The sequence below is a fragment of the Anomalospiza imberbis genome, chromosome 16 (genome assembly GCF_031753505.1).
Source record: "Anomalospiza imberbis isolate Cuckoo-Finch-1a 21T00152 chromosome 16, ASM3175350v1, whole genome shotgun sequence".
Lineage (NCBI taxonomy): Eukaryota > Metazoa > Chordata > Aves > Passeriformes > Viduidae > Anomalospiza > Anomalospiza imberbis.
The window spans coordinates 3,226,213-3,249,888 of NC_089696.1; the positions used below are offsets into that span (position 1 = coordinate 3,226,213).

The 23,676-nt window shown below is 52.4% G+C and overlaps 4 protein-coding genes across 8 annotated transcripts in view; 1 reads left to right on the top strand and 3 right to left on the bottom strand.

Annotated features, from left to right (window-relative positions):
• Positions 1-6,160: 6,160 nt before the first annotated feature.
• Positions 6,161-7,000, bottom strand: LOC137483513 (hemoglobin subunit alpha-A). The gene is made up of 3 exons (XM_068206622.1): positions 6,841-7,000; positions 6,490-6,694; positions 6,161-6,388 (listed from the first exon to the last, which is right to left on the bottom strand). The coding sequence occupies exons 1-3, from the start codon at positions 6,933-6,935 to the stop codon at positions 6,260-6,262; spliced, it is 429 nt and encodes a 142-aa protein (XP_068062723.1). The 5' UTR covers positions 6,936-7,000; the 3' UTR covers positions 6,161-6,259.
• A 2,286-nt stretch (positions 7,001-9,286) lies between these two features.
• On the bottom strand, positions 9,287-10,232 carry LOC137483515 (hemoglobin subunit alpha-D). Its single transcript, XM_068206624.1, has 3 exons — positions 10,074-10,232; positions 9,755-9,959; positions 9,287-9,465 (listed from the first exon to the last, which is right to left on the bottom strand). Exons 1-3 carry the CDS (start codon positions 10,163-10,165, stop codon positions 9,337-9,339), a joined length of 426 nt encoding a protein of 141 aa, XP_068062725.1. The 5' UTR covers positions 10,166-10,232; the 3' UTR covers positions 9,287-9,336.
• Positions 10,233-12,483: 2,251 nt separating this feature from the next.
• LOC137483514 (hemoglobin subunit pi) lies at positions 12,484-15,905 on the bottom strand. The gene is made up of 3 exons (XM_068206623.1): positions 14,427-15,905; positions 13,296-13,500; positions 12,484-12,758 (listed from the first exon to the last, which is right to left on the bottom strand). The coding sequence occupies exons 1-3, from the start codon at positions 14,519-14,521 to the stop codon at positions 12,630-12,632; spliced, it is 429 nt and encodes a 142-aa protein (XP_068062724.1). The 5' UTR covers positions 14,522-15,905; the 3' UTR covers positions 12,484-12,629.
• A 4,678-nt stretch (positions 15,906-20,583) lies between these two features.
• NPRL3 (NPR3 like, GATOR1 complex subunit) overlaps positions 20,584-23,676 on the top strand; it is a 43,175-nt gene continuing 40,082 nt past the window's right edge. Inside the window, exons 1-2 of one of the 5 annotated variants that reach the window (XR_011004495.1) lie at positions 20,584-20,789; positions 23,326-23,395. Coding sequence is in view for 3 of the 5 variants with exons in the window: in XM_068206627.1 (XP_068062728.1) it covers positions 20,672-20,789; positions 23,326-23,395 (188 nt within the window). In the remaining 2 variants the exon portion in view is untranslated. The remainder of the gene's footprint in view (positions 20,790-23,325; positions 23,396-23,676) is intronic. The other 4 variants (XM_068206627.1, XM_068206625.1, XM_068206626.1 and 1 more) reach the window with 4 other exon arrangements.

The following is a 23,676-nucleotide window of genomic DNA, read 5'->3' on the forward strand; positions in this document are numbered from 1 at the left end:
AAAAAAAAAAAAAAGTCAAAGACCTGGGCATAAATTAAGCTTATCTAACAACAACGCAGAGTCAGATCCAGAATGTGTTACAATACCTATTTTTTTTTCACAGCTTGGGTCCCTTGGAGTTGCTTGTTCCCAAGAGAAGCATTCCAGTGTTCACTGTACCTGTGTGGATGGATGCTGTGTGGATGTAGGACATGCCACCTCCAGACTGACAGCTGCTCCAAACACATGGGGACATACAAATGTTGTCACTGGCTTAGTGACCGTCTGGGCTGCTCTTTTTCCCTTAGGCTAAGCAGCCTTGCAGCCTCAGAAGGGGTGAGTTTGGGCCAGGGAGGGTCTTCTTTTGGCTGCAGAGCTGGAGTTGAGGCTGGAGCTGGAGCTGGAGAAGCTGAAGCTTCCTCCACTTGCCCAGTCACTGCTGCAGGTGGATCACAAAGACCTGCAGCCAGGCAGAAGATGCAGCTGCAGTGGCATCTGCCTCATCCTGTGTGGCATCAAGAGCCCAGAGGATTCAGAAAACCACATGGGGGGTTGTGTCTGTGCTGAGGCCTCAGGGACCATGGCTGTGCTGGGGCCAGGGCTTCTGTCTGAGTCAGTGACACTCTGAATGTGGTGTCAGTGTCCCTGTGATGGTCAAGGCTGAACACTTCTGCTTCTTGCTCTTTGGTCCATGAGACCTGAACACAGCCCTTCATCAGGAAGTTAGACAAAAAAGGAAGACCCTGTTCTGGAGAGTGTATTTCCTACAGTGTTTCAAACAGGCCTGTGGAGAAGTCTGGATTATATACTGGAAGTATCCCTCTTTGAGGCAACAACCTGGAAAAATAAATAATGGTGGCCTGTGCAATTTGGATTTATGGAGCTTTAACATTGCTGACCCATGTATTTTGATAAATACATTTCTACTATTAATAAAGGCACTGAGCTGCTCAACTATTGAGGGATGTCTAAAAGCTTTCTGGATGAGCAGCTGCAATGCACATTTTGCTGTGTTGCTTTCCATAAATCCATAGCTGGGATCCTCCTGGCCATGTGCAAAAGTCTCTGGAGAGCACAGAGCTGGCACAGTCTGCTCCCCTATCTCTGTTTGATCCCAGTGCAAGGAGTAAAAAAAGTGTCGCTGACTGGAAAACTCTGTTTTAACTATTTTCAGCTAGATCTTCACTGAATTGTGTCCACCCAGCAGCTTGACTTGAAGTCACTGTGAGAGGGGAATGAAGAATATAACGAAGAGCTGTACCCCAGGATTAGGGACCAAAACTCGGCTGTTAGAGTTGCACAGTTTTAGCTTTTGACAGAGAAGTCAGATGATGCTCCATCGCTGCAGGAGACTGCTGAAAGGATATTTGATGTGCTCTGTGGAACTTTGCTATGTGCAGCTCTCAGTGTTGCTCACAAAAGGAAAAACAGAAGGTCAATCCTTTCCGTGTAGTTAAAGAGGATGACCTGGATAGGGAAATATGATCTAAAACAGGGGAGGCTGAACTTAAACTGGCTATTACAGCTCAGGAAAAAGATGCTGGAGTCCTCACTGATGGTTTGCCAAAATTGTAGCCTTAATGTGCAAGGGTAAAAAAAATATGGTGGTGTCATCAGGAAGGGCTTGGGCTTGCAAAATAGCAAAGAGAGCATCTCCTGCCTGTTGTGTAACAGCTTGGTGCACCCACATCTGTGCAGGTCTGGCCTCTGATCACAGAATCCTATAATCATGGAATAATTTGGGTTGGAAGGGACTTTTAAAGGTTGTCTAGTTCATCCCCTCTGCCATGGACAGGGATGGCTTCCACTTGGTCAGTTTTCTCAGAGCCCCATCCAACCCTGGTCTTGAAAGTTTCCAGGGATGGGGCATCCCAACCTCTCTGAGTAACCTGTGCCAATGTTTTACCACCTCCACTATGAAAAACTTCTTCCTTACATCTAATCTAAATCAAACCTCTTAGTTTGAAACCATTACCCCTTGTCCTGTCACGACAGGACATCTTAGAATGTAAGAACATTGTGGATTTACAGCCCTGAGCAGGGCAACTGAGATCAAGGGGATGGGGTAGCTGCAATACAAGGGGGTTCTGGGGAGGCTGGGATTTTTCTCTGGAGAAGGGGGAGCAAAACATGCCAGCCTTACAAAATCACAAAGAGAATGTGGACCTGGTGCATGATGAGAGTTAGAGCCATCGATCAGTCTGGTAGATTGATTTAAAATGAATAAAAAAGACTTTATTTGGAGCAGGTGGGAGAATGAACTTCTGGAACTCACTGCCACAGGAGGTTGTGAAAACAAATAGGATCAGCAGGTTTATAAAAGGTAGAGCAAATTCATGAGCAGCAGCAGGTCAACAGACAGATGCTGAAGGTAACAAGCAGGAATGTAGCCTCTGGAATTGCTACTACTGCTTTTGTGGGAGCTGGAGGAACACAACCAAAGCTGGGCCCTCCCCAGATGGCATCTCCTGCTGCTGAAAAATACAGAAAAACAACATGGGGAGAGGGGAAGCACTGATGTTACCAGCAGAGCATTGCCTAACATCTCAGCTCCAAGCAAAATCAGATCTCCCAGGTGGTTGCTGTGTGGTAGGAAGACAGGGAAACCAGCAGGAAGAAAGATTTTGCATTTCTATTCAATTTCCATCTTTGTAGTGAAAATCTAATCAATGCTCATTTTCTGTCTTCTACCACTTTTCCTTTTTCCACTGGCAAAACAGCCAGTGGTGGAGGAGGTGGGAGGATTCCAAAAAGTTTGAATTAAAGTACATTTCAATCATTCCTTATTTTCAGGCTGCTTGCCTGAGAAAAAAAATCCCCTTTACCTCAAAAACGGATGGAAGCCACCCCCAAACATCCAGTATCTCTGGGAAAAGAGGGAGGGGGATGGGGTCACAGAATCAAGACCATCATGTCTCTTATCATTAGCAGAGTAAAAGGAGGAAACCAAGGAACTAGTCAGGTTCAAGTAAAAAAAAAAAACAAAAAAACAAACAGTGGGACTTTCAATCAAACAAAGGGATGAGTGATAATCACAGCCGTTGCCAAGAATGAATCCTTTCAGATGAGTATGTTTTCCTTCCGTGACAGATTCCAGTTCTTTGTTTACCATTATTATTTACTGTTCTGTCATCAATAACCTGTTTTGTAGTGGAGAATGTCCTTATTGAGTTCTCAGATGTTCCTGAGCTGTAGGGGCTGCAAGCACTGGCTTAAAATTCAAAAGGATTCAGACAAATCAGGGAGATAATTTCAGCAGGAAAAATCTGACATTTAGGAAAGAGTGGCTGTCCAAACACACAGCAAAGAAGCAGAGACCTATTGGCTGCACCACTCATGGGTTACACTATTGAATTCCAATAAGGGATGTATAAACAAGAACAGTCTGTAAAACACACAGTGTTTTCCTTCCTAATTCCAGCAAGAGGATCTCTCAACTGGTCTCCTAAGATCAGCTTCCAATGAGGAATCAATTATTTATCTTCCCACTGCTTGTTTGGTAGATCCCCTTGCTACTAGGAAGACAGAAAATTCATGGAGAATTCCTGTCAAACTCCCCTAGGATGCCTGACCTCTTCCAGAAGTATGTGTTTCTGTGTCCCTTTCCAGGACACGCTCTCTAGGGACATGACTATCTAGCCAACGTAATAAGATTAGAATCCAGCCTATCTGGACAAGGCTGTTTGCAGCGCCTCAAGAGACTGGTGGAAGTCCTGTGATTGGGTAAGTCGTTACCATCAAGCTCATTTCCTGACGTCATTTAACTCCTCTTTCAATAAAAATGAGCTCTGAGATGCCACTTGCCTTGGTGACACCACAGAATAGGGTATCTTTGAACCCCAGGTGCTTTGTCCATCAAGAATAAATGAGAGCTGAGAAAGGCCTGCAGAGAGTGGAGACATCAAAACAGGCATGACCTGGAGATACTCATCATCTCTCTTCTGCTGAAGCTGCCTGGCGTGATTCGGCTTCCTGAGTGCTGCCATGGCCTGGATCAGGGGGCTTTGTGTCCAAATCCACCTCCTCAGTGTCACCTGGGGCTGTTTCAGGCTGCTGCTGCTGCTGTGGCAATGCAGAAGTTGCATCCAACCCTCTCCTCAGCACTGGAGCTGCAGCAATGCCAGCTGCAAAGCCAGCCTGGGCCAGCACTGGGGCAAATATTTGACCTGCTCTGCTCCAGAGCATGGCTGCTGTGGTGCTGGTGGGTCCCGAGGCAGCTGGGCAGGGATGCCAGCTCAGGGAGTGCCAAGCTGCGGCCAGTGTGTCTGTGCCATGGGGCTGGCTGTGTCCTGGGGCACACACAGCCACGGCCACCAAGGGGTGCCCAATGAAGGGACCCCTGTGCTATGAGCCAGAGCACGGGGGGCTCGGGGCTGGAACTCTCAGCAGGTCACACGGGCTGATGGGGAGGGGTCCTGCACCCCGCTCCGAGCTGGCACCAGCGTGCCCAAAGCGCTCGGGATCTGGGGCTGGCTGGAAGCCCTGGCACAGCAGCTCTGCTTCTCCCAGCCCTCGCAGCCTCTGCCTGGCCCCGATAAAGCACCACGGCTTGAGGTCCCCATCTTGTGGCAGCAGGGACAAACGGCTGGGACAACACGAGCTCAGCGGCTCTCCCGCCAAGCAGAGCCCTGGCAAAGTGCTGCAGAGGCAGGACACTGCCCGCTGGCACCCAACGTGTCCTGCCTGAGGTCACAGCACGGCTCGGGAGCAGTCAAAGCTAAAGCAAGCTGGGAACAACTCTCATCCTCACATACACATTGTCCCCACGTTGCTCTTACACCTTCTCTCTTGTACCCACCACACTCGGGACCATGAGGGCCTTAGTGGCTGGGTTTGGAGGACTCCAAGTCATTGATGGATTTGATGCTGGCTCTTCCCAATGCTTTCCACACCAGTTCACATCTCCTGGCACACCTGTATGCCCTGAATCTCCACCATATCCTGGTTCTCCACGAGATCCCCAGGAAGTTGTGCCTAGAGCTCTGCCTGGGTGATGTTCCTGGCTGGAAGGGTGGAACCTGCTCCAACACCTGCTCCATACAAAGGTAGATCAGATTGGCCAGTGGTGCCCTGACTGGCTTTCTCCTCCCTTCCTCACTGTGCCCCGGAACAGCGGGTGCGTGGGCTCACGACGCTTGCAGTGCTTTGCAGAAGAGACCCTGAAGGGCCTCCTTCTCTCTTTGGAGTTACTGGAGTTTCTCCTGTCTCTGTGCATTCACTGACAGCGCCTGGGGGCCATGGCACCAGGGAAGAGTCCATCCTTGCCAGTGCCAAGGATCAAAGGAGCCTGTGGCAACCTTGGCTGGCTTTGTGAGCCACCCTGGGGCTTCCTTGAACCTTCCCCTCCTCACTAACGACCTCCCAGCCCTTACTCAGCACCTGGCAGGTCGTAGCCTCCTGGGACTATCTGTTGCCCAGTCTCCCACCACACCCACAGCTGGAGGAGAGCCCACACCTTCCTTTATCAGCCCCCACCATGGCCACCCTGCTGCGGGCTGCGATAAGGGCTGGGGGGGTGCAGACACCAGCACAACTCCTGGGCTCCTTTTCCTTCCCTGACACCGCCCCACACTGCTGGATCTGGAGCTGAGCCCCATCTGCTCCCCTTGCAGCTCCCCAAGACCCCTCCACAGTGACACCCCAGCAATGGGCCATTAGGTGAAGACAGAAGAAGTCCTACACCACTGCACAGCCCTGTGTGCTGGGTGTGCAAGGAAAGATGTCGTGGCACAGGGAGGTCCTCAGGCTATTCCCACTCTGCTACCAGGCAGAGGGTCACAGGTGCCAGGAGCCCCTGTGCTCCTGCAAACCTTCTCAGGAGGAGATGCCTTCTGACACTGTCCTGAACAAGGGTGCATGGGGCTGCTGGTGCAAGAGGGGATCCCAGCATGGAATTCTGCTGGGACAGCCTGGGGCTGCAGGGAACCCCAGATTTTCCATGAGTCTCTCCCCTCCACTGGTGCCTAGAAATGCTCTGTTTGCTCCCAGAGCCCCATGGCAGCAGAGCGGTGTCTGCCTGCCAGACACCACCCCCCAGATGCTGCCTCCTCTCAGGGACAGCAAGACCAGAGCCCATTTCCTCCATGTACCCACCTGGTGGGGAGACCTCCAGTTCAGACCCCCAGAGCACATCCCTCCCGCTCCCTTCCCGCAGGCAGCACACAGAGCAGGACACCAGAGCTGGAGCACAAATGCAAGAGCTTTTATTTCAGAACATTTGACTGCTCGCTGTCGGAGGGCTGGTGGTGTGTTGGCTCCAGCTCTGGCCACAGTACACGTCTTAACGGTACTTGGCGGTCAGCACGGTGCCCACGGCGCACAGGAACTTGTCCAGGGAAGCGTGGACCTCTGGGGTCAGGAGAGAGGGGTTGCGGGTGGCCACTACCACCAGGAAGCACTGGCCCAGCAGCTGAAAGGCAAAACGATGTGGTGAGCAAGGGAACGAGGCAAGGGAGTAGCCAAGGGGTGCAGGAGGGAAGCTGGGCTGGTCGCCCCTTCCCAGACACTCACTTTGAAGTTGACAGGGTCCACACGGAGTTTTTGGGCGTGGAGGTCGCTGAGCTTGGAGAGGGCACCAGCAAGGTCATCGATGTTGTTGGCAGCTTCGACCAGTGCACCCGCCACCTTCTTGCCGTGACCCTTGACCTGAGCAGAGCCCTTTCCTAGGTCGAAGTGGGGGAAGTAGGTCTTGGTCTGGGGGTAGGTGGCGAACATCCTGGAGAACAGAGGGGTTCAGAGACAGGTGAGACAGGGAAGGGTGGCAAAGGACAGAGACAGCTGCGGATGGGGACAAGAGGGGGCAGATGAGAGGGAGTCGGGGCTGGAGAGGAGAAAGGGTCACGCCAGGGACATCCGCAATACCTCTCCAAGGCGTCGGCGCCATATTCGTCAGCTTGGCCGCCGATTTTGGCGAAAACGCCCTTGACGTTGGACTTGTCGCTGGCGGACAGCACCATGATGTCACCCCCGAGTCGGCAGCCCCAGCACGGGTGTCCCCGCTGGCCGCCGCCGCCCTTATATGCGGTGCTGGGGCTCCGCCCGCCCCCGCCCCCGCCCGGCCCCGGCCCGGGGGTGCTGGACCCCGGCCAGGCGGGGCCGCCGCCCGTCCTCCCCCGCCCGCTCCGCCAGGCACCGGCACCGGCCCCGGCACCGGCACCGGCCCCGGCACCGGCACCGGCACCGGCACCGGCCCCGGCACCGGCACCGGCGGGACGGCTCTGCCTCGGGGGCGTCGGGTCGGGGTTAAGGTCAGGGCTTGTTGCAGAGCGGGTGGGTGGTCTCTGCCCCGCGGACACAGGCTGACATGACAGCAGGGTCAGGCTCAAGGTTAGGCTTGGGGTTAGGATGCGGTTTAGGTTTCTCTATAGTGCCTGGACTGGCATGGGTTGTCGTTGGGGTCTGCACTGGCAGAGGAACCCACGTGTGTCCCCTGGCATGGGGTGGGACACTGGCTGGATGTTCCTGGCACAGCCCGGATGTGTTCTGGCCAGGTGTTGGGACAGCAGCGTGGGGGAGTCTGTGCCCCACACCCCCACACAGCCCCGTGTGCACCTGCATGTACAGACTGACCATCCAACAGCCTGCACACGCACCCCGAGCTGCCCCAGGACACACACTGCCCCTACACGCCCTGCCAGCTGACACCTACACGTCCTTGCACACGCATGTGCTGTCCCTGTACAGCCCTCTGCCATCCAACACAGTCCCTGTGCACAGCTGCCCCACTGCACTCCCCGCTCTTGTTCCTCAGGACACCCCACGCCAGTGTACCCCACGCCAGTGCACCCCACAGCGTGTGTCCTCTTCAGTCGCTGCTCCTTGAACCACAGTCACGTCTGTTTGCCAGCAGAGCCCGGAGCTCCCCTGCCCCAGCCCCCTCCCCTGCACTGTGTGTGCTGGCCCTGGTGCTCTGGGGCACTGGGGGACCCTGACTTCTGGGCAGGGAGGACACTGGCCAGAGCCACGGGATCAGCACTGGGCACTGCTGCAAGCACTTTGGGAAGATACGAGGGACCACAGTGGTCTGTGGCGTGCCCTGTGTGCACCAAATGATGAGATGAAGGTGAGGAATGTAACAAGGGCAAGGAAGATGAGGGTGGTGAGGAAGACAAGGAGGGTGAAGGGGCTTGCAGAGCTCACAGTAGGTTCGGCAGGTGGCGCAGAAAGCAGGGACAGTTCACACCCGTGTTTCCTCCATGGCTGAGGTTCTTATCATTTGTGTTTGGGGGAGATTAGCTCGGTTTGGCAGCACTTCAGAGTCGGGAGGGAGGGCCGGGGGGGCTGATTTTCTGGGAAGCAGCAGCAGCAGGACAGTGTCTGCTGCATGTGTGTGCATGGGGAGAGCTGCCAAGGCAGCAGAACCCTTCAAACTGGTGGCACAAGAACAAATGGGTGTAAATACACGTGAGCACACTGGGATGTGGACTGGGATGTGTTTGAGGATGGAGGACAAGTGCTGTGGGTTCACCTGCTGGAGCAGAGGCTGCCACGGTCAGGGACTGCCAGGCCTGTTGGTGAGCAGGCGGGGGCCCTGCATGCCTCCACCTGCCTCCTGCCCGCACCTGGACACTCAGGCACCTCTCTCCTGCAGGATCTCCTCCTCCCTCTGGTGTCACAGCACAGAGCAAATCCAGGGCTAGTTTAGTATCTCATAGCCCCATACCTGTGATCACTGATTCTTTTAAAATTCAGGCTCCAAAGTCCTGAAACCAGTGTCCCTATACTGGACCGCAGATTTGCCCATCCCATCCCTACCCTGCCTGGATCCCAAGGGAAGAGCAGACACCTGGGGCAGGTGTGGAGGTTCTTCCCTGGCAATTGGCTGGGATTTGTGGTTCAGGAGCTTGAGTCCCTGAACAGTTTTTGTGCTTAATGGTCTGCGGTGGACTTTTCACTCCATGAATTCTCAGATTGCTTCTGGAGCTCATGCAAGCACTTAGCTCCTGCAGCACTCCTAATAAAGTCTTAAAAAGCCATCTTGATAGATGGAGACAGGCAGGATTTATCCTACAACCCCATCACCCCCCAGGAATCCTTCAGGAGAATGCAAGGATCACATTTGTCTTGGCACAGCCTTTGCCCTGCTCCCTGGAGCAGGCTTCATTCCCTGGGTCCTGCCATCAGCTGCATCCTGTTCTGGGGAGGGTTGGAAGCAAGCAGGACCCTGAGGAGGACATCCAGGGAGCCCAGGGCTGGTGCTGCCCTTTCTGTATTGCATTGTCACACCCGCAGCCCCCTCCCTCCAGCAGGAACACTGCCACACTCCAGCCCACCCCAGCCCCAGCCCCAGCACAAACAGACAAGTTGCTGCAGCAAAAGAATCTTTTTTATTGATGGTACACAGGCATGGCTGACAGCTCATCTGTACTTCTCAGCCAGCACGCTGGCCACGGCCGACATGAACTTGTCAACAGCAGAGTGCACCTCGGGGCTGTAATCCTTACCCAGGCGGGTAGCCAGAGACACCTGCAAGCACTGCGACAGGAACTGCAAGGAAAAACAGGGCTTAGCACCGCCACTCCAGCCCTCATGTCCCCATCCCCGTCCCTGTCCCCCACCCCCTGTACCCCATCCCCTGCTGTCCACCCTGATCCCCCTCCCTCATTCCCTGTCCTCCATCCCTCCGCTCCCATCCAGATCTCTGTCCACCATTCCCTGTCCCTTAGTCTCCTTTCCCCATCCCCTGCTCCCTGTCCCTCCATTTCAATCCCTATCCTCAAACTCCGTCCCCATTCCCCATTCCCCATCCCCATCCCCATCCCCATCCCCTGCCTGCCTTGAAGTTGACGGGGTCCACACGCAGGTTGTAGGCGTGCAGGTTGCTGAGCTCAGACAGAGCCTGGCTGAGGTTGTCCATGTTCTTGATGGCATTGCTCAGGGCAGCCACCACTTTCTTGCCATGGCCACGGATCTGGTCAGAGCCTTGTGACAGGTCGAAGTGGGGGAAGTAGGTCTTGGTTGGGGGGTAGGAGTGGAACATCCTGGGGGAGTGGGACAGTCAGTGGTGCTGACCCCAGCTGGATCCACCAGAGTGGCCCCTCCGTGGGGCTCCCACCCCCTCTTCCCCCTCTCCCATGGGGTCCCCAGGCCTGTACCTCCACAGGGCATCGGCTCCGATTTCCTCCTCGGCGCCACCCAACTTTCCCCACATCTGCTGGATCAGCTTCTTGTCCTCGGCGGTCAGCATGGTGGCGGCTGGAAGAGTGGGCAGGGGTTGGTGGCAGCAGCACCGCAGGGACACCTCTTATAGCCGCTGGCACCTCCGCCCTGCCTTATCTTATCACACTGAGGGGCGAGGGGATGGCCTGGCCTGGGAGCGGCTGCGGCACTGCCTTGGGGGCCCCGGATGCCTCGGGGGGCCCTGCCCTAAGGAGGCCCCTTGGGGGGCTTGGCTGCCTGTCCTGCCCCACTGCACCAGCCCAACACCAGAATGGGGCAGGGGGCAGCACCTTACCAGGCTGCCCCATGGACAGCAGCAGCCCCAGGCATGTCCCACGGGTGCCACAGCCTTGTCCACCCTGGCTGGCATGTCCTCAAACCTGCTGTTGTGATCCATCATTCTCCACAGATGGGCCAGGATCCTCCTTGGCTCTGAGGGTGATGAGGTAGGTCCCACAAGTGTCCCATGTCCCTTCCAGACTTTGGCACATCCAGCCCCTCTCTGCCCCAAGAGGCCCCATGGCCTCTGAGTAGGAGCCATGGACAAGCCCCCCCAGAGAAATCCAGGCAGGGAACAACCTCCTCTTTGGCTTAACGGTCTTCCCAAAGTCCGTCCTCCGATGCTTGTCAGTCCTGGACTCCTTCCCTTCTTCCCACCCCAATGTGTGCTCCTGCCTCTCCCAATAAATGCTGGGAAATCCCGCAGGGCACATGGTGGCTGGTCATACAAGAACAGAATTTTAGAATAATCAAATTATTAATGTTGGAAAGGGTGTCTAGGATCATTGAGCCCAACCATTCCCCCAGCACTGCCAAGGCCAACATTAAACAAGGTTCCCAGGAGCCACATCTACACATCTGCTAAATCCCTCCAGGGACAGGGACTCTACCACTGCCCTGGACAGCCTGTGCCAGTGCCTGACAAGGCTTTCAGTGAGAAATTTTTTCCTAATATTCAACGTAAGCCTCTCCTGGCACAACCTGAGGCCATTTCTTCTGACTCCCACATCCTTCTCTCAGCCTCTGCAGGAAGGAGTTGGTGCAAACACGGGGTAAGGGACACGCCAGATGCTGACTTAGCACATATGTCATGGATTTAAACCTCCAGGTTACCTGACATCCATGGATGTAGAATGCTTTAGAAGCTGCTGTGGTGACATGTTTAGAGCCATTTGGTGGCCTAAGAGCTTCCATGTCACCTTTCTCCCCCTTGTCCAAACAGTCCCTAAATTCCATGGATGAGACAAGGACTGCCACTTGCAGTGCTGGCTCAGGCTGGCCATCAGAGCAGGCTGAAGGCTTTGTACCCACTGTTTCATGCCAGAAGTCTCTGAGACAGGAGCTGACATGGTCCTGTGCTTCAGGTTTTTGGCCAAACTGCCCCAGTAAAAGGCTGATGTTTCAGATTTTGTTGAGCAGCATTTGCACAGCATCAAGACTGTCTCTGCTTCTCACTCTACCCCCACCCAGGGAATAGATTTTGAGGTGCTGGGAGAGTTCACAGTCAGGCAGATAGGCCCAACTAATCAAAGAAGTATTTCATACCATGTAACACCATGCTCAGCAATCAAAAGGAAAAGAAGGGTTCTGAGGGAGTTTTAGGAGGGTTATCTATGGTTTTTGCTCATGAACTGGCTGAACATCAGCCTGCCCATGGGATGTGGTGAGGGATTGTCTTTGCATCCTGTGTTTTGTTTTCTTCCCTGCGCTTCCACATAGTCTTCACTTACTAAACAATTATTTCTGTTTGTTTGTTTGATCTTGACCCCCAGCTTTTATTGCTTTTATCTTCCTTTGCCCTTCACCTCATCCCATTGCAGGGGGGAGGTGAGTGGGCAGCTGGGGTGCAGTGGCTGCACAGTGGGGTTAACTCACAGAAGAAACACATCAGACACCACAGCAATACCCCGTGGAGAGAGGCACGAGAGGACAATGCCCTGCATTGCAATGCAGGTTTGGTTCCCAACAGGCTGGGATGGATTTTGGATATGTCAAGCAAAAAGCCTGGGTCCACTCAATGTCCTAACAGGGTGAAAGACTTTCCTGGTCAGCCTGGAGACAGACTGTGGTGGATATACCTTGGTGAGCAGTCACAGGGCTCCAGCCCATTTTGGGCTTCTGCTCAATGCTATGTTGCTCCCACTGAATGTTATGTTATCCCCACTGAATTGGCACATGAATTAGTATGAGTTCATTAGTATATGAATTAGTACATGAGTTTATAAAGTTTATAAACTTTAACTTTTTATAAACTCCCTCCATATTGTGTAGACATTTCAGAACACCCCTGCCTGAACATTCAGGTATAGGCAGAACATATTGAGAAGAAAGCACAGAGACCATAGCTCACATTTGAATTATTTATTGGGTTTTGCAGATAACCGAGGCCCTGCAGCAGGGATTTAAAAGCTGCCCAGGAAGGGGTGATATCCCAGAGCCTGGCAGCAGGGCTGGGCTGTGGATGGGCCTCCCTCACCCTCTGTTGAGGTCATTTATCTGTACTTCTCCGTCAGAACAGAGGAAATGTTGGACAGGAACTTGTCCCACGCAGCATGAGCTTCTGGGGTGAAGTCACGGGGATAGTGGGCCGCCATGGAGCACAGGATACAGTGGGAAAGCAGCTGTAAGGGAAAGCAGCATGAAATCCATCACAATGAGTACCAGGTATCAGTGTAGGGGTCTGCAGTGAACCTTGGGCCCAGTGTGCTCGGGGATGACAAGTACCTGTCCCAGCCAGGCAATGCTGCTGCCTGAGATGGGAGTGAAGAAGTACGGCTGTCTTTTGTACATGGCAAAAGGCACTGCTTGACCCCACTCCCTTTTCCATGTGCCCCCACCTTCCTCAAGTGGGACTGTTTATAATTTATTAAAACTTTGTTCAAGACAGGTGATGTAGCTTGATTGTGTGAGGCAGATTCATGAATTACAGCAAAACCAGCAGAGATTCGAGTCTGTTGAACACAAGCCACAGGAGCTCCCCGAGGAGTTCTTTGCCTGCACTGGGCCAGAATTCCATTAAAAGACCCAATCTCAGGTTAAAAATCATAAGAGAAACTGGCTGTGCAGCACAGTCAGGGATCAAGCTGCCATTAGAGACCTGTGGTCTCTAAATTTTGTGATGGCAGTTTCCACCCCTGAAAGTCTCCGTGCTCACTCACCTTGAAGTTCACGGGGTCCACCCTGAGGATGTAAGCATGCAGCTCACTGAGCTTGGCCAAAGCCCTTCGGATGTCATCAATGTGCTTCACAGCTTCCCCGATGGCATTCATGACCTTGGAGCCGTGGCCACAGAGCTGAGCTGAGCCTTGGCTCAGATCGAAGTGAGGGAAGTAGGTTTTTGTCTGGGGGTAGCTCAAGAAAAGCCTGGAGGAGAACATGAGGAAAAGGGTCAGCAGTAGAAATGGTATGAGGTGGTAAAACCTCAGAACAAGTGCAGTGTAAACCTTCTGCAGCACATGCAGATTAGACAGCAGGTTTATCTGGGTGTACTAGAGAAGAATTAAGTGTTAAAAATTATTTAAAACTTAATGTAGTCTTGGGTTTTGTTTGGTTTTGTCTGTAATAAATAAAAGCCTCAGCTTGTCACCAAATTTCCTGTATTATATTATAACCAAGTTTCCAGGACCTTCAAACGAAAATTAACAAACCAGAATTGATATTAATGGTACTCAAAACCCTGAAAGGAGGATCACAATACTATATATAGAGCTGTAAATAGCATTTAAGTCACTTTGAATAACATAAGAATTTCTGATAATTTCCAGAACCTTTTGTGCCAGCTTGTTTAATTGGTATGGACTTTGAATTACTGTGCCATGCTTCATACAGGGGGTCCAGCTGCCTTGTTTCCTAACAGTTTGTTACTTAACAACTGGAACAATGAAACCTGAGCATCCAGTGAATTTAGTGGACAGCTATTCTCTTAATGCATAAAAACTGTAAGAGAAAGTGCACCACTTGTACCATAAACCACTTCAAATTTATCCCCTAACAGGGATAATGGTGTTTAGGACACTGAGTATGAATGACTTTGAATTCCTCACCAGTGCTTCTGGCTATGAATTCTTCTGTATGGCTATAAGGAGAAAAAAAAAACCTATTAAATTGTTTAAAAAATCGTGCTTTACTGCCAGATTGTGAAGCATTTAGTAGCACAGATATAATTCCTGGAGATTACATATCAAACAGCACAACTCTTCATCAGGTCTCCCTGGTCCCAGCCTGCTCTCACTCACCCAAGTTCTACATGAGATGCATCCCAATAGCAAAGCCCTCTTTGGAGGCCTTACCTCTCCAGTGATTCTGCCCCAATGCCATCAGCTTGGGTGGCCACCTTGGCCCAGATGGTGACCACGGTGGCTTTCTCGGCTTGGGTCAGCGTCATTGTGCAGGAGGTGCTGGCTCTGTGCCCTTGCAGTGACCGCTCAGAGCAGGTTTGGACTCACCACCCTGGCAGCCCTGGTTATAAAGGGGAAGGGGGGAGCAGACCTCGGTGCCTGTCCACACTCATTGGTCACTCCAGAGGCCTGCTATGGAGTGGGGGACACTTATCTCCTGAGAAGCAATGGCTACACTGGCAAGGGTCAGCACACTGTCCTCCTTGCCTGCTGGCCTTATCAGCTTCTTGCTTCTTAACCTAACAGCTGTGTGGTCCAAAGAAATTGTCTGGACACGTATTGATACATGAACAGAGAGATAATGCTGCAAAATTCCAGTGATGAAGCATTAGGACACATGTCTAAGCTGAGAAGCGTGTGGACTGCAGCACACTGAGGAGCCTGGAGAGGAATCTGCATTTCCTCCCTTGGTTCACAGATGTGAACACAAGACTCTGGGCCTTTCTGACCCAGCCACTTCCAGTACGTGGCTGCAGCATGTGCAATATTTCACATAAAATGCTTTGTAGGTAGTGGTAGGGACAGGCTGGGAGATCTGTAGTGCAGTTCAGAGGAGAAATGAAATTCTGATTTTTTAAGAGTAAGTGCAGATTCTGCCATTTGCTTCAGGACTTCACTTTGCCAGCCTCTTGCAAAGAATTAGGGACTCACTTTACAATTGCTGCCTGTGACAGCACTGGCAGTAAGGATTACTTTGGATACAGGAACAGAGAGTTTGTAAAATTGAGTATGGTGCTAGAAAAAAGTGTGTGTGTGAGAAAGCCCAGTCAGATTTATTTTTTTATAATCCTCAGACTGCACATCTTTGATTTCTAACTGTGTGATCTTACTGTTAATTGTTCCCTGCACTGTAAAATAGCCCTCAGCACTCCAGTTAGTGCTGGCTGTGTTGTGCTATGTGCTGGACATGCACAAGAGCTCCTGGTCCTACAGCAGATGGCTGGTACCATCAGGGCATGGGCCCTGGGTGGGTGAAGGACCAAACAAGCAAAAGGAAGACCAGCACAGGTCTGTAATCACAGGTAAGTGGGCAAAGTGTCAAAGAAATACCCTACTGGAGATGGTTGCTGCAGAACCTCTGGGAGTAAATATCTTGCCAGCAGATAAAGCAAAAGTAAATCTCTTTGCCACGCTGATAAACTTCAGCAGCCTCAGACATCAGCACTGAGAGCTGGCAGCTGTGCACAGAGCCCTGGCTCGTACAGTCAGAGGGGTCAGATAATGTTCTCTGCCCAAGCAGCCCTGCACACTTGTGTGGAGAAGGTTGGTGTGTCTCAGCCAGAGATGTGTCTGAATTTCACAGCAGCACTACCCACTGCCACAGAGGGTGTTCCCCAGCCATGGTCATCCTGCTAAAGGGAAAGCCCTTCTAGGGATCTAATGATCCTTGGGTGGTGCATGGATTGGGGCATGTGCAGCCTATGGATACCTGTGCTGAAGCACAGGTGTCCCACAGGAGCGTGCACTGGCCTTGCAGCCCCTCAGGAGCCACAGGGAGCTGTGCTATGCTGCTGGAAAGCTGCTGGGTTTGAGGTGGCACCTGTGCGTGTGTGTATGGCAGGGATCTCTTCTGTGCTGTCACATGGGCATGGGTCTCTCCTCTCTGGGTAGACTCCACAGCCTGGAGGAGTTGATCCATAAACAAAGAGACACCACTTTCCTGGGGCTGTGCCTCTGCCACTGCATCCTGGGCTCAGGTGGGAATGAACCAGTGGTAGGGTCAGAACCAGGGATGGGGTAAGACAGCAACTTCTATATCCTCTGGTGTCCCCACTTTGCTGAGGCAAGTGGCACTTGCAGAAGGACTCTTACCCACCCCTTATACTCTGCAATGGGCTCTAATTTAAGCTTCTCTGCATGCCATCTGTCACACAAACTAGAATAAACCTTGGGCTTTCCCAAAAGGCAGGCACAAAACACTTGGGGCCTCTGAGTCTGCAAGCCTGGCTGCTTTTGGGGATCTTGAATTATCATCCCCTCCGTGGAGGCCAACAACTCCTCTGGGATTTAATTTCAGATTGTGTTCAGTGCCACAGCTCCTCCTCTGTCCTCCTGACCAAGGGCTGGGTAATTCACTCACTTTAAGAGGGGATATGAAAGCGGACTCATCTGAGACACAAGGAGGACAATTGTTTTACCACAGGGAATATTATCAGAGGGCTCTTTGTATACCTTCCCTTTGATAGTGCCATACATATCCCCTGAAAACCCAGAACTCACTCTGGCTACACAGATGCAGAGCAGTGCAGTCTCCAGTTCAAAGTGCCACTGACAGCATAGGCAGAGTCAAGGCACGGACAACATGGTATTAAATTTATACAACTTAAATGGATGGCAGTAGCAAGAAAGGCTGTATTCATCATCCCTTGCTACACACATTTCCAAAACTTGCAGTTTTCCCATAGAAAATTTACTTTGAAAATATAGATGCTGTTGTGAAATAATCCATTTACATAATGTTTTTGTCTCCTCCCCAAAGTGCTGCCTCTTATGCATCGTGTTGCATGGCAGTGCTCCAAGCTCTCCTCAGTGAGAGTGCTTTTAATCAGGGGTTACTCAACCAAGCTGTGACCCAGATAAACACAGGGATAAGGCACAGACCATCAGGACTCCTTCCTATCCTGTGTAACCTGGGCATTGCTCCTCTGTGACTGCAGGATTAAGGTTTGTGAGCATATAGAGTGATGTCTGCACAGGAGGATTCATCATCACTGAAATCATTATGGAATTTGAATTCCTTTTCCGAGAGTTACTCCTGCACTATCTCAAAAGCCAGAGCAGCCAAAAGGTGACAGTGGTTTGCTAGAAGGAGCTCATTGCTCACTCAGGATCAGGGCTGTGCTGGGGATTGTTGTGGGAACTCCTCAGGAACAAATCTGGTGAGAGAAGTCTGATCCTCAACACAATGTGACATGGACAATGGCTCGGCTTTACATGAACCTTTCAGCCAAATTCCTCATTACAGTGCTCCAGCTACCCATGGGGTAGTGAGACAAGGGGGTCCTGGCCTCAGGAATGCAAAGAACTGGACAACATGATTGCTGCTGTTCCTGCGTCACAGGGCCAGTAGTGAAGACATGTCCTCTGGGAAGCCCCATCAAACCTGCCTTCCTCTCTTTCTGCTGCTTCTCGTGATGATCCACAGCTCCACTGCAGAATGTCCACCCTTGGGCACGTCATGAATCTTTGTCAGAAAATCACCAAAGGGGATTTTTTAAAAAAATTGATGTAGGTCTCTTTAAATCTAAAATCTGTTCCAAAAGCTGGCTACCAGAGTTTCTCATTTTAAACAGCAGAAGCAAGCAACAGACCTGTTAGTGAATTGTAAAAGTGGGATTCTAATTTCCAACAGCCCTGATTGTAAATCCAATTAAATGGCATCACTGTGAGATCAGGGATAACTTTCCCCATGGGCCTGTATTATCCACAGGAATTGCCTTCCCCTCAAGGAGAATGCTGTGGATAAGGGGAGGACATATATCTGCTCTAACTCTGAAATATCTGAGGCATATTACATTTTGAAATTCTGGAAAGTGGAATCTAAATCCTGGCTTTACTCTTTAATTTCCTACTAGGGCTTGAAGAACTTGCAATCATTGCTTTAAATAACAAGGCTAACTACAACTAAATGTCCAAGAGCTGGGAATGACAGATAGGCCTATAATTTATTATTTAAGAAAGTAAAATTATATTTTGAAGCAGGCACACTGAAATTTTAACATGACAGCCCAGTGCTGGTGTACAAGGAGTGCTCTGCTGTGATAACACGACTGGTCTTTAATCACCCCAGGACAACTCTCTCCCCTCAGCATCGCCTTCTTTTGCTCAATTGTTATCGCTGGCTTGTGCAGAATGGCCCTGCAGATTACACCCTGCTGGGGCTGCTCATTTCCCTCTTCAGCCACCCACCTCTGTCCCTGGGGGGACTGCAGAGCAAAACCCCCAGAGTGGGGATATCTCAGAGTGTCCAAGCACCTAAGTAATGCAATGAAATACAGAAGAATTTGCATAAACCCCAGGGCATCCTCAAATATAATTGCTGATAACTTCTGATCTCGATTAAACACAAAAAATATGAAGGCACCAAGACTGCTGCCAGGGGAGTAATGTCACCCTTCCTAATCCAGAGGCAGGAGTAAAAGCACAGGAACCATGAGGCAGGGTGCATCAGAGCTGTGAAGTGAACATGAGCAACAAGCCCAAGCCAGCCTTTCCATGAGCATGGGGAGCCCACACGTCTGACTTCCAGAGCTGCCCCCCTGCAGGCACCCTGGTGTCACAGAATCGTTAAGGCTGGAAAAGCCCTCTGCAATCATTCATCTGCAATATTGACATGCTGGATTTGGCAGCTCTGATGGAAACAATCTACTGCCAGATGGTGGAAGAATGGAGAGGGACTGGAAGGGAAGGCAGAAGGATTCTCCACCTGCGAATCCACCCTCAGTGGTGCCCAGGCTGGCACAGGGAGGGTGGAGATGCACATTAAGCTCCTGCATCCCATCTTTTGTCCATGGCAAACCCAGGAGAGGTCATCATTCCTCTCCCACCAGGGAAAAAACATCCATGGCCTCACTCCAACCCACAACAAATTACCTTTGTTCTCCCAGTTAATTTAGCCTTCTGCTCAGTGTGTGGCATGTGTGTACTTAGCTCCAGAAAGGCAGAAATGTTATTTCAAAAAACTGTTTGAAATGTCCCAAAAAGGCATTGCAGCAGGCTTTACCCAGTGTTCCTTTATCTCCATTCCCACTCTAATTACCAATGAGCCTCCTTGTTTAATACTGCTTTATGGAGCTCTTATTTTCTTCCCTATTTCTACTAGAAAGTTGCTGATGTGGAAAAAACAGTAGGGAAAGTGTAATGAGAAGAGTCATGGCAGACTGAGCTCACTTAGAAAAATTCCTATTCACAGACACACTCCAAGGTGTTAGGTTAAACCAATACTGTCAAGCCCACCACTAAACCAGGTCCCAAAATGCCACATCCACATGTTTTTTGAATACTTCCAGGGGTTGCGATTCCACCACTGCCCTGGGCCGTTCCAGTGCCTGTCCACTCTTTCTATGAGGATGATAACCCTGGGGGGTCTTGGCATGGGGGAGATGATGAGCCCTTGCTGGTCTTTGTTACCAGCTCTCAGGAAAGTTCTGGAGTTAATGACTAAACTGGCTGAAAGCCCACAAATGACCCAAAGTTGACAAATAACAGCACTGGGTGGTCCAGGATCCAGCAGCCCCTGAGGAAGGATCCAGGGCTGGGGCCACCAAGCACTGTCTGGGTACAGGGCTGAACTGGGGGTGCTGGGCTATCCTGGTGGCACTGGGCTGTGCTGGAAGGTGCTGGCTGCCGGCATGTGAAGCACTGGAATAAACTGGGAGTGCCTGGAACAGGGAGTGGTGTCCATGGGACACTGGGATGATTGAGAGAAAGGAAGTGTCAGGTGCTGGTCTGAACTGGGGGCACTGGGCTGTACTGGGAACAGGGCTGTGTGAGAGGTGCTGGTCATAACTGGGGATGTGGCTGCAGGTGAGGTGCTGGTATGAACTGGGAGCACTGGGCTGTACCGGGGACAAGCTGTGCAGGCATGAGGTGCTGTCCAGAACTGGAGGCACTTGCCTGTACTGGGGATGGGGCTGTGTGTGAGGTGCTGGTCGGAACTGGGAATACTGGGCTATACTGGGGATGGGGCCATGGGGTACGAGGTGATGTTCAGAACTGGGAATACTGGGCTGTACTGGGGATGGGGCCATGGGGTACGAGGTGATGTTCAGAACTGGGAATACTGGGCTGCACTGGGGATGGGGCCATGGGGTACGAGGTGATGTTCAGAACTGGGAATACTGGGCTGTACTGGGGATGGGGCTGTGTGTGAGGTGCCGGTCTGAACTGCGGGCACTGGGTTATACAGGGAACGGGCCACGGAGGTATGAGATGCTGGTCAGAACTGGGGGCATTGGGCTGCACTGGGCAGCGGCCGTGGGGCCGAGGGGCAGGGCCGCACCGGGCAGAGGCGGCCCCGGGCACAGCCGCCCCGGCCGCGCTGCCCCCGCCGGTGCCGGTAGCGGCGGCCGCACCGTGTGCCGGCGGAAGCGGAAAGCGCAGCGGCCGGGCCCTTCCTGCGGGAAGCCCGAGCCGGCATGGGCGAGAGCACCAGCCCCATCAGCGTGATCCTGGTGAGCTCGGGCAGCCGCGGCAACAAGCTGCTGTTCCGCTTCCCGTTCCAGCGCGGCGCCGAGCACCCCGCCGCGCAGGACAGTAAGTGCCGACGCCGGGAGCTGCGGCTGCCCCGCGCCCGCAGCAGCCTCCGCCGGGGCCTGGCATCCTCCCGTGGGGGGCTGGTACCTCACACGGACCCCTCACACCTCCCGTGGGGGGCTGGTACCCCACACGGACCCCTCACACCTCCCGTGGGGGGCTGGTACCCCACACGGACCCCTCACACCTCCCGTGGGGGGCTGGTACCCCACACACCCCTCACACCTCCCGTGGGGGCCCGGAACCCCCCATCACATCCTTCACACTGTCCATGGGGGTCTGGCACCTCTCACCTGGCAGTCCGCACCCCTCACACTGTCTGTGGGTACCTGTCATCCCCCCATATCACACTGTCTGTGGGTACCTGTCATCCCCCCATACACCCCTCACACTGTCTGTGGGTACCTGTCATCCCCCCATATCACACTCTCTGTGGGTACCTGTCATCCCCCCATATCACACTGTCTGTGGGTACCTGTCATCCCCCCATATCACACTGTCTGTGGGTACCTGTCATCCCCCCATATCACACTGTCTGTGGGTACCTGTCATCCCCCCACACACCCCTCACACTGTCTGTAGGTACCTGTCATCCCCCCATATCACACTCTCTGTGGGTACCTGTCATCCCCCCATATCACACTCTCTCTGGGTACCTGTCATCCCCCCATATCACACTGTCTGTGGGTACCTGTCATCCCCCCATATCACACTGTCTGTGGGTACCTGTCATCCCCCCATACACCCCTCACACTGTCTGTGGGTACCTGTCATCCCCCCATATCACACTCTCTGTGGGTACCTGTCATCCCCCCATATCACACTGTCTGTGGGTACCTGTCATCCCCCCATATCACACTGTCTGTGGGTACCTGTCATCCCCCCACACACCCCTCACACTGTCTGTAGGTACCTGTCATCCCCCCACACACCCCTCACACTGTCTGTGGGTACCTGTCATCCCCCCCATATCACAATGTCTGTGGGTACCTGTCATCCCCCCACACACCCCTCACACTGTCTGTGGGTACCTGTCATCCCCCCACACACCCCTCACACTGTCTGTGGGTACCTGTCATCCCCCCACACCCCTCACACTGTCTGTGGGTACCTGTCATCCCCCCATATCACACTGTCTGTGGGTACCTGTCATCCCCCCATATCACACTGTCTGTGGGTACCTGTCATCCCCCCATATCACACTGTCTGTGGGTACCTGTCATCCCCCCATATCACACTCTCTCTGGGTACCTGTCATCCCCCCACACACCCCTCACACTGTCTGTGGGTACCTGTCATCCCCCCACACACCCCTCACACTGTCTGTGGGTACCTGTCATCCCCCCATATCACACTCTCTGTGGGTACCTGTCATCCCCCCATATCACACTCTCTCTGGGTACCTGTCATCCCCCCACACACCCCTCACACTGTCTGTGGGTACCTGTCATCCCCCCACACACCCCTCACACTGTCTGTGGGTACCTGTCATCCCCCCATATCACACTGTCTGTGGGTACCTGTCATCCCCCCACACACCCCTCACACTCTCTGTGGGTACCTGGCTCCCCTCACTCCCCTTGTCCATGAGGACCTGGCAGCGCTCACAACTCCCCATGGGACTCTGCACCTCTCAGCCCTTGCCCTGCAGGTGCCCTCACGCCCCCCAGGTGCCCTGGGACCCCTCTCATCCCACCCCCATTGAACCACATTTGCACCAGGTGTCACTATCCACCTGGTACCTCACCTCTATCCTCAGGCAGGTGAATCCCGTGGGTTTTGGGAGCTGCAGGGGAAGAAGGGGGCAGGATGAGAAGGATGGCACTGATTTGGAAGAATGGATTTGGTAAACACTATAAGCTTTAACCAGTAATGGGCAGGAAGCATGAAACTTTGGTCTGTGGTCTTGAATAGTGTGCTTGGGGAGGTTTAATTTCTCCTGGAAAACAGGAGCATGGGACTGTTCGGGTGCCAGCACTGCTTGCATCTCTTACTTTGAGGCACGTGATTTGGGACAGTGCCTGTAGCTGGATTGGGACCAGTATCAGTGCAGGGCCTAAAGGTGCTGCGGGGTGATGGAGCTCTGTGATTTGGGTTCTGTGCTAATGGCTGTGTGTCAGGAGAAGTTTGACTCCCCTGCTTAGGTTGTATGAGGAGAGATTCATCTCTAGTTCCCTTCCCATTTTTATAGGTGAAATCTGAAAAGTTTGGGGCTTTTTTTGGCTGTTCCCCTGCCACCTCCCTCCTGCTTTTTGTTGGTAAAGGATTTCCCTTCCTGTGACTGTGGGAGCATTATAATTGTCCCCAAACCTGAGCAATAAGGGGCAAAATTGCATGGTCCGACTTTTACTTTTCCCTCTGGAACTGCAAACCTGTGTCAATTTCTGTGCATGTTTCACTTTCTCCTCTTCATCCCCTGAAGGATAAAATTTTTCTTCTATTTTTTTTATGTTCGTTTGAGTGAGAATAGAAAAACATACAAACACACATTAAGCAGATTGTTCCTGGGTAAATTTATCTTTATTCTTTGCTTCAGACAAACCAAGGAGTCGATATGCTGTGAATGGCTCTGGTGACACCACAGAAGATCAAGATGGGGACTCCAGGTAGGAGGGAAGACATTTCTTCTACCTAAGAGGTTGAAATGGAGGAGAGACAGCCTCCTGCTCTCTTGCCTCCTGGTTCCTAGGCACAGTCTCTTGGACTGTGAGAAGACAACCTGGCAAAAAATGCTTTAATATCAAGTTGTGACCAACTTAGTGCTTAGTAAAGAGGACTGTCTCACGAGGCAATGATGCTGCGTCTCTTGTTTTCTGGGCAAGGTCAGCTATTCTGTGCTCGTTAGAAAGGCAATATTACCCTTGCAAAACTAGAAGTATTAGTCCTT

What these genes read in the sequence shown, in the direction of transcription:
- LOC137483514 (XM_068206623.1), bottom strand. Translation starts at nt 14,521, where the DNA reads ATGACGCTGACCCAAGCCGAGAAAGCCACCGTGGTCACCATCTGGGCC. An exon ending in GGGGCAGAATCACTGGAGAG is followed by an intron (nt 13,501 to 14,426) that starts GTAAGGCCTCCA and finishes GTTCTCCTCCAG; the next exon opens with GCTTTTCTTGAGCTACCCCC. An exon ending in TGGACCCCGTGAACTTCAAG is followed by an intron (nt 12,759 to 13,295) that starts GTGAGTGAGCAC and finishes TTTCCCTTACAG; the next exon opens with CTGCTTTCCCACTGTATCCT.
- LOC137483513 (XM_068206622.1), bottom strand. Translation starts at nt 6,935, where the DNA reads ATGGTGCTGTCCGCCAGCGACAAGTCCAACGTCAAGGGCGTTTTCGCC. An exon ending in GGCGCCGACGCCTTGGAGAG is followed by an intron (nt 6,695 to 6,840) that starts GTATTGCGGATG and finishes TCTGTTCTCCAG; the next exon opens with GATGTTCGCCACCTACCCCC. An exon ending in TGGACCCTGTCAACTTCAAA is followed by an intron (nt 6,389 to 6,489) that starts GTGAGTGTCTGG and finishes TTTGCCTTTCAG; the next exon opens with CTGCTGGGCCAGTGCTTCCT.
- LOC137483515 (XM_068206624.1), bottom strand. Translation starts at nt 10,165, where the DNA reads ATGCTGACCGCCGAGGACAAGAAGCTGATCCAGCAGATGTGGGGAAAG. An exon ending in GGAGCCGATGCCCTGTGGAG is followed by an intron (nt 9,960 to 10,073) that starts GTACAGGCCTGG and finishes CCACTCCCCCAG; the next exon opens with GATGTTCCACTCCTACCCCC. An exon ending in TGGACCCCGTCAACTTCAAG is followed by an intron (nt 9,466 to 9,754) that starts GCAGGCAGGGGA and finishes TTTTCCTTGCAG; the next exon opens with TTCCTGTCGCAGTGCTTGCA.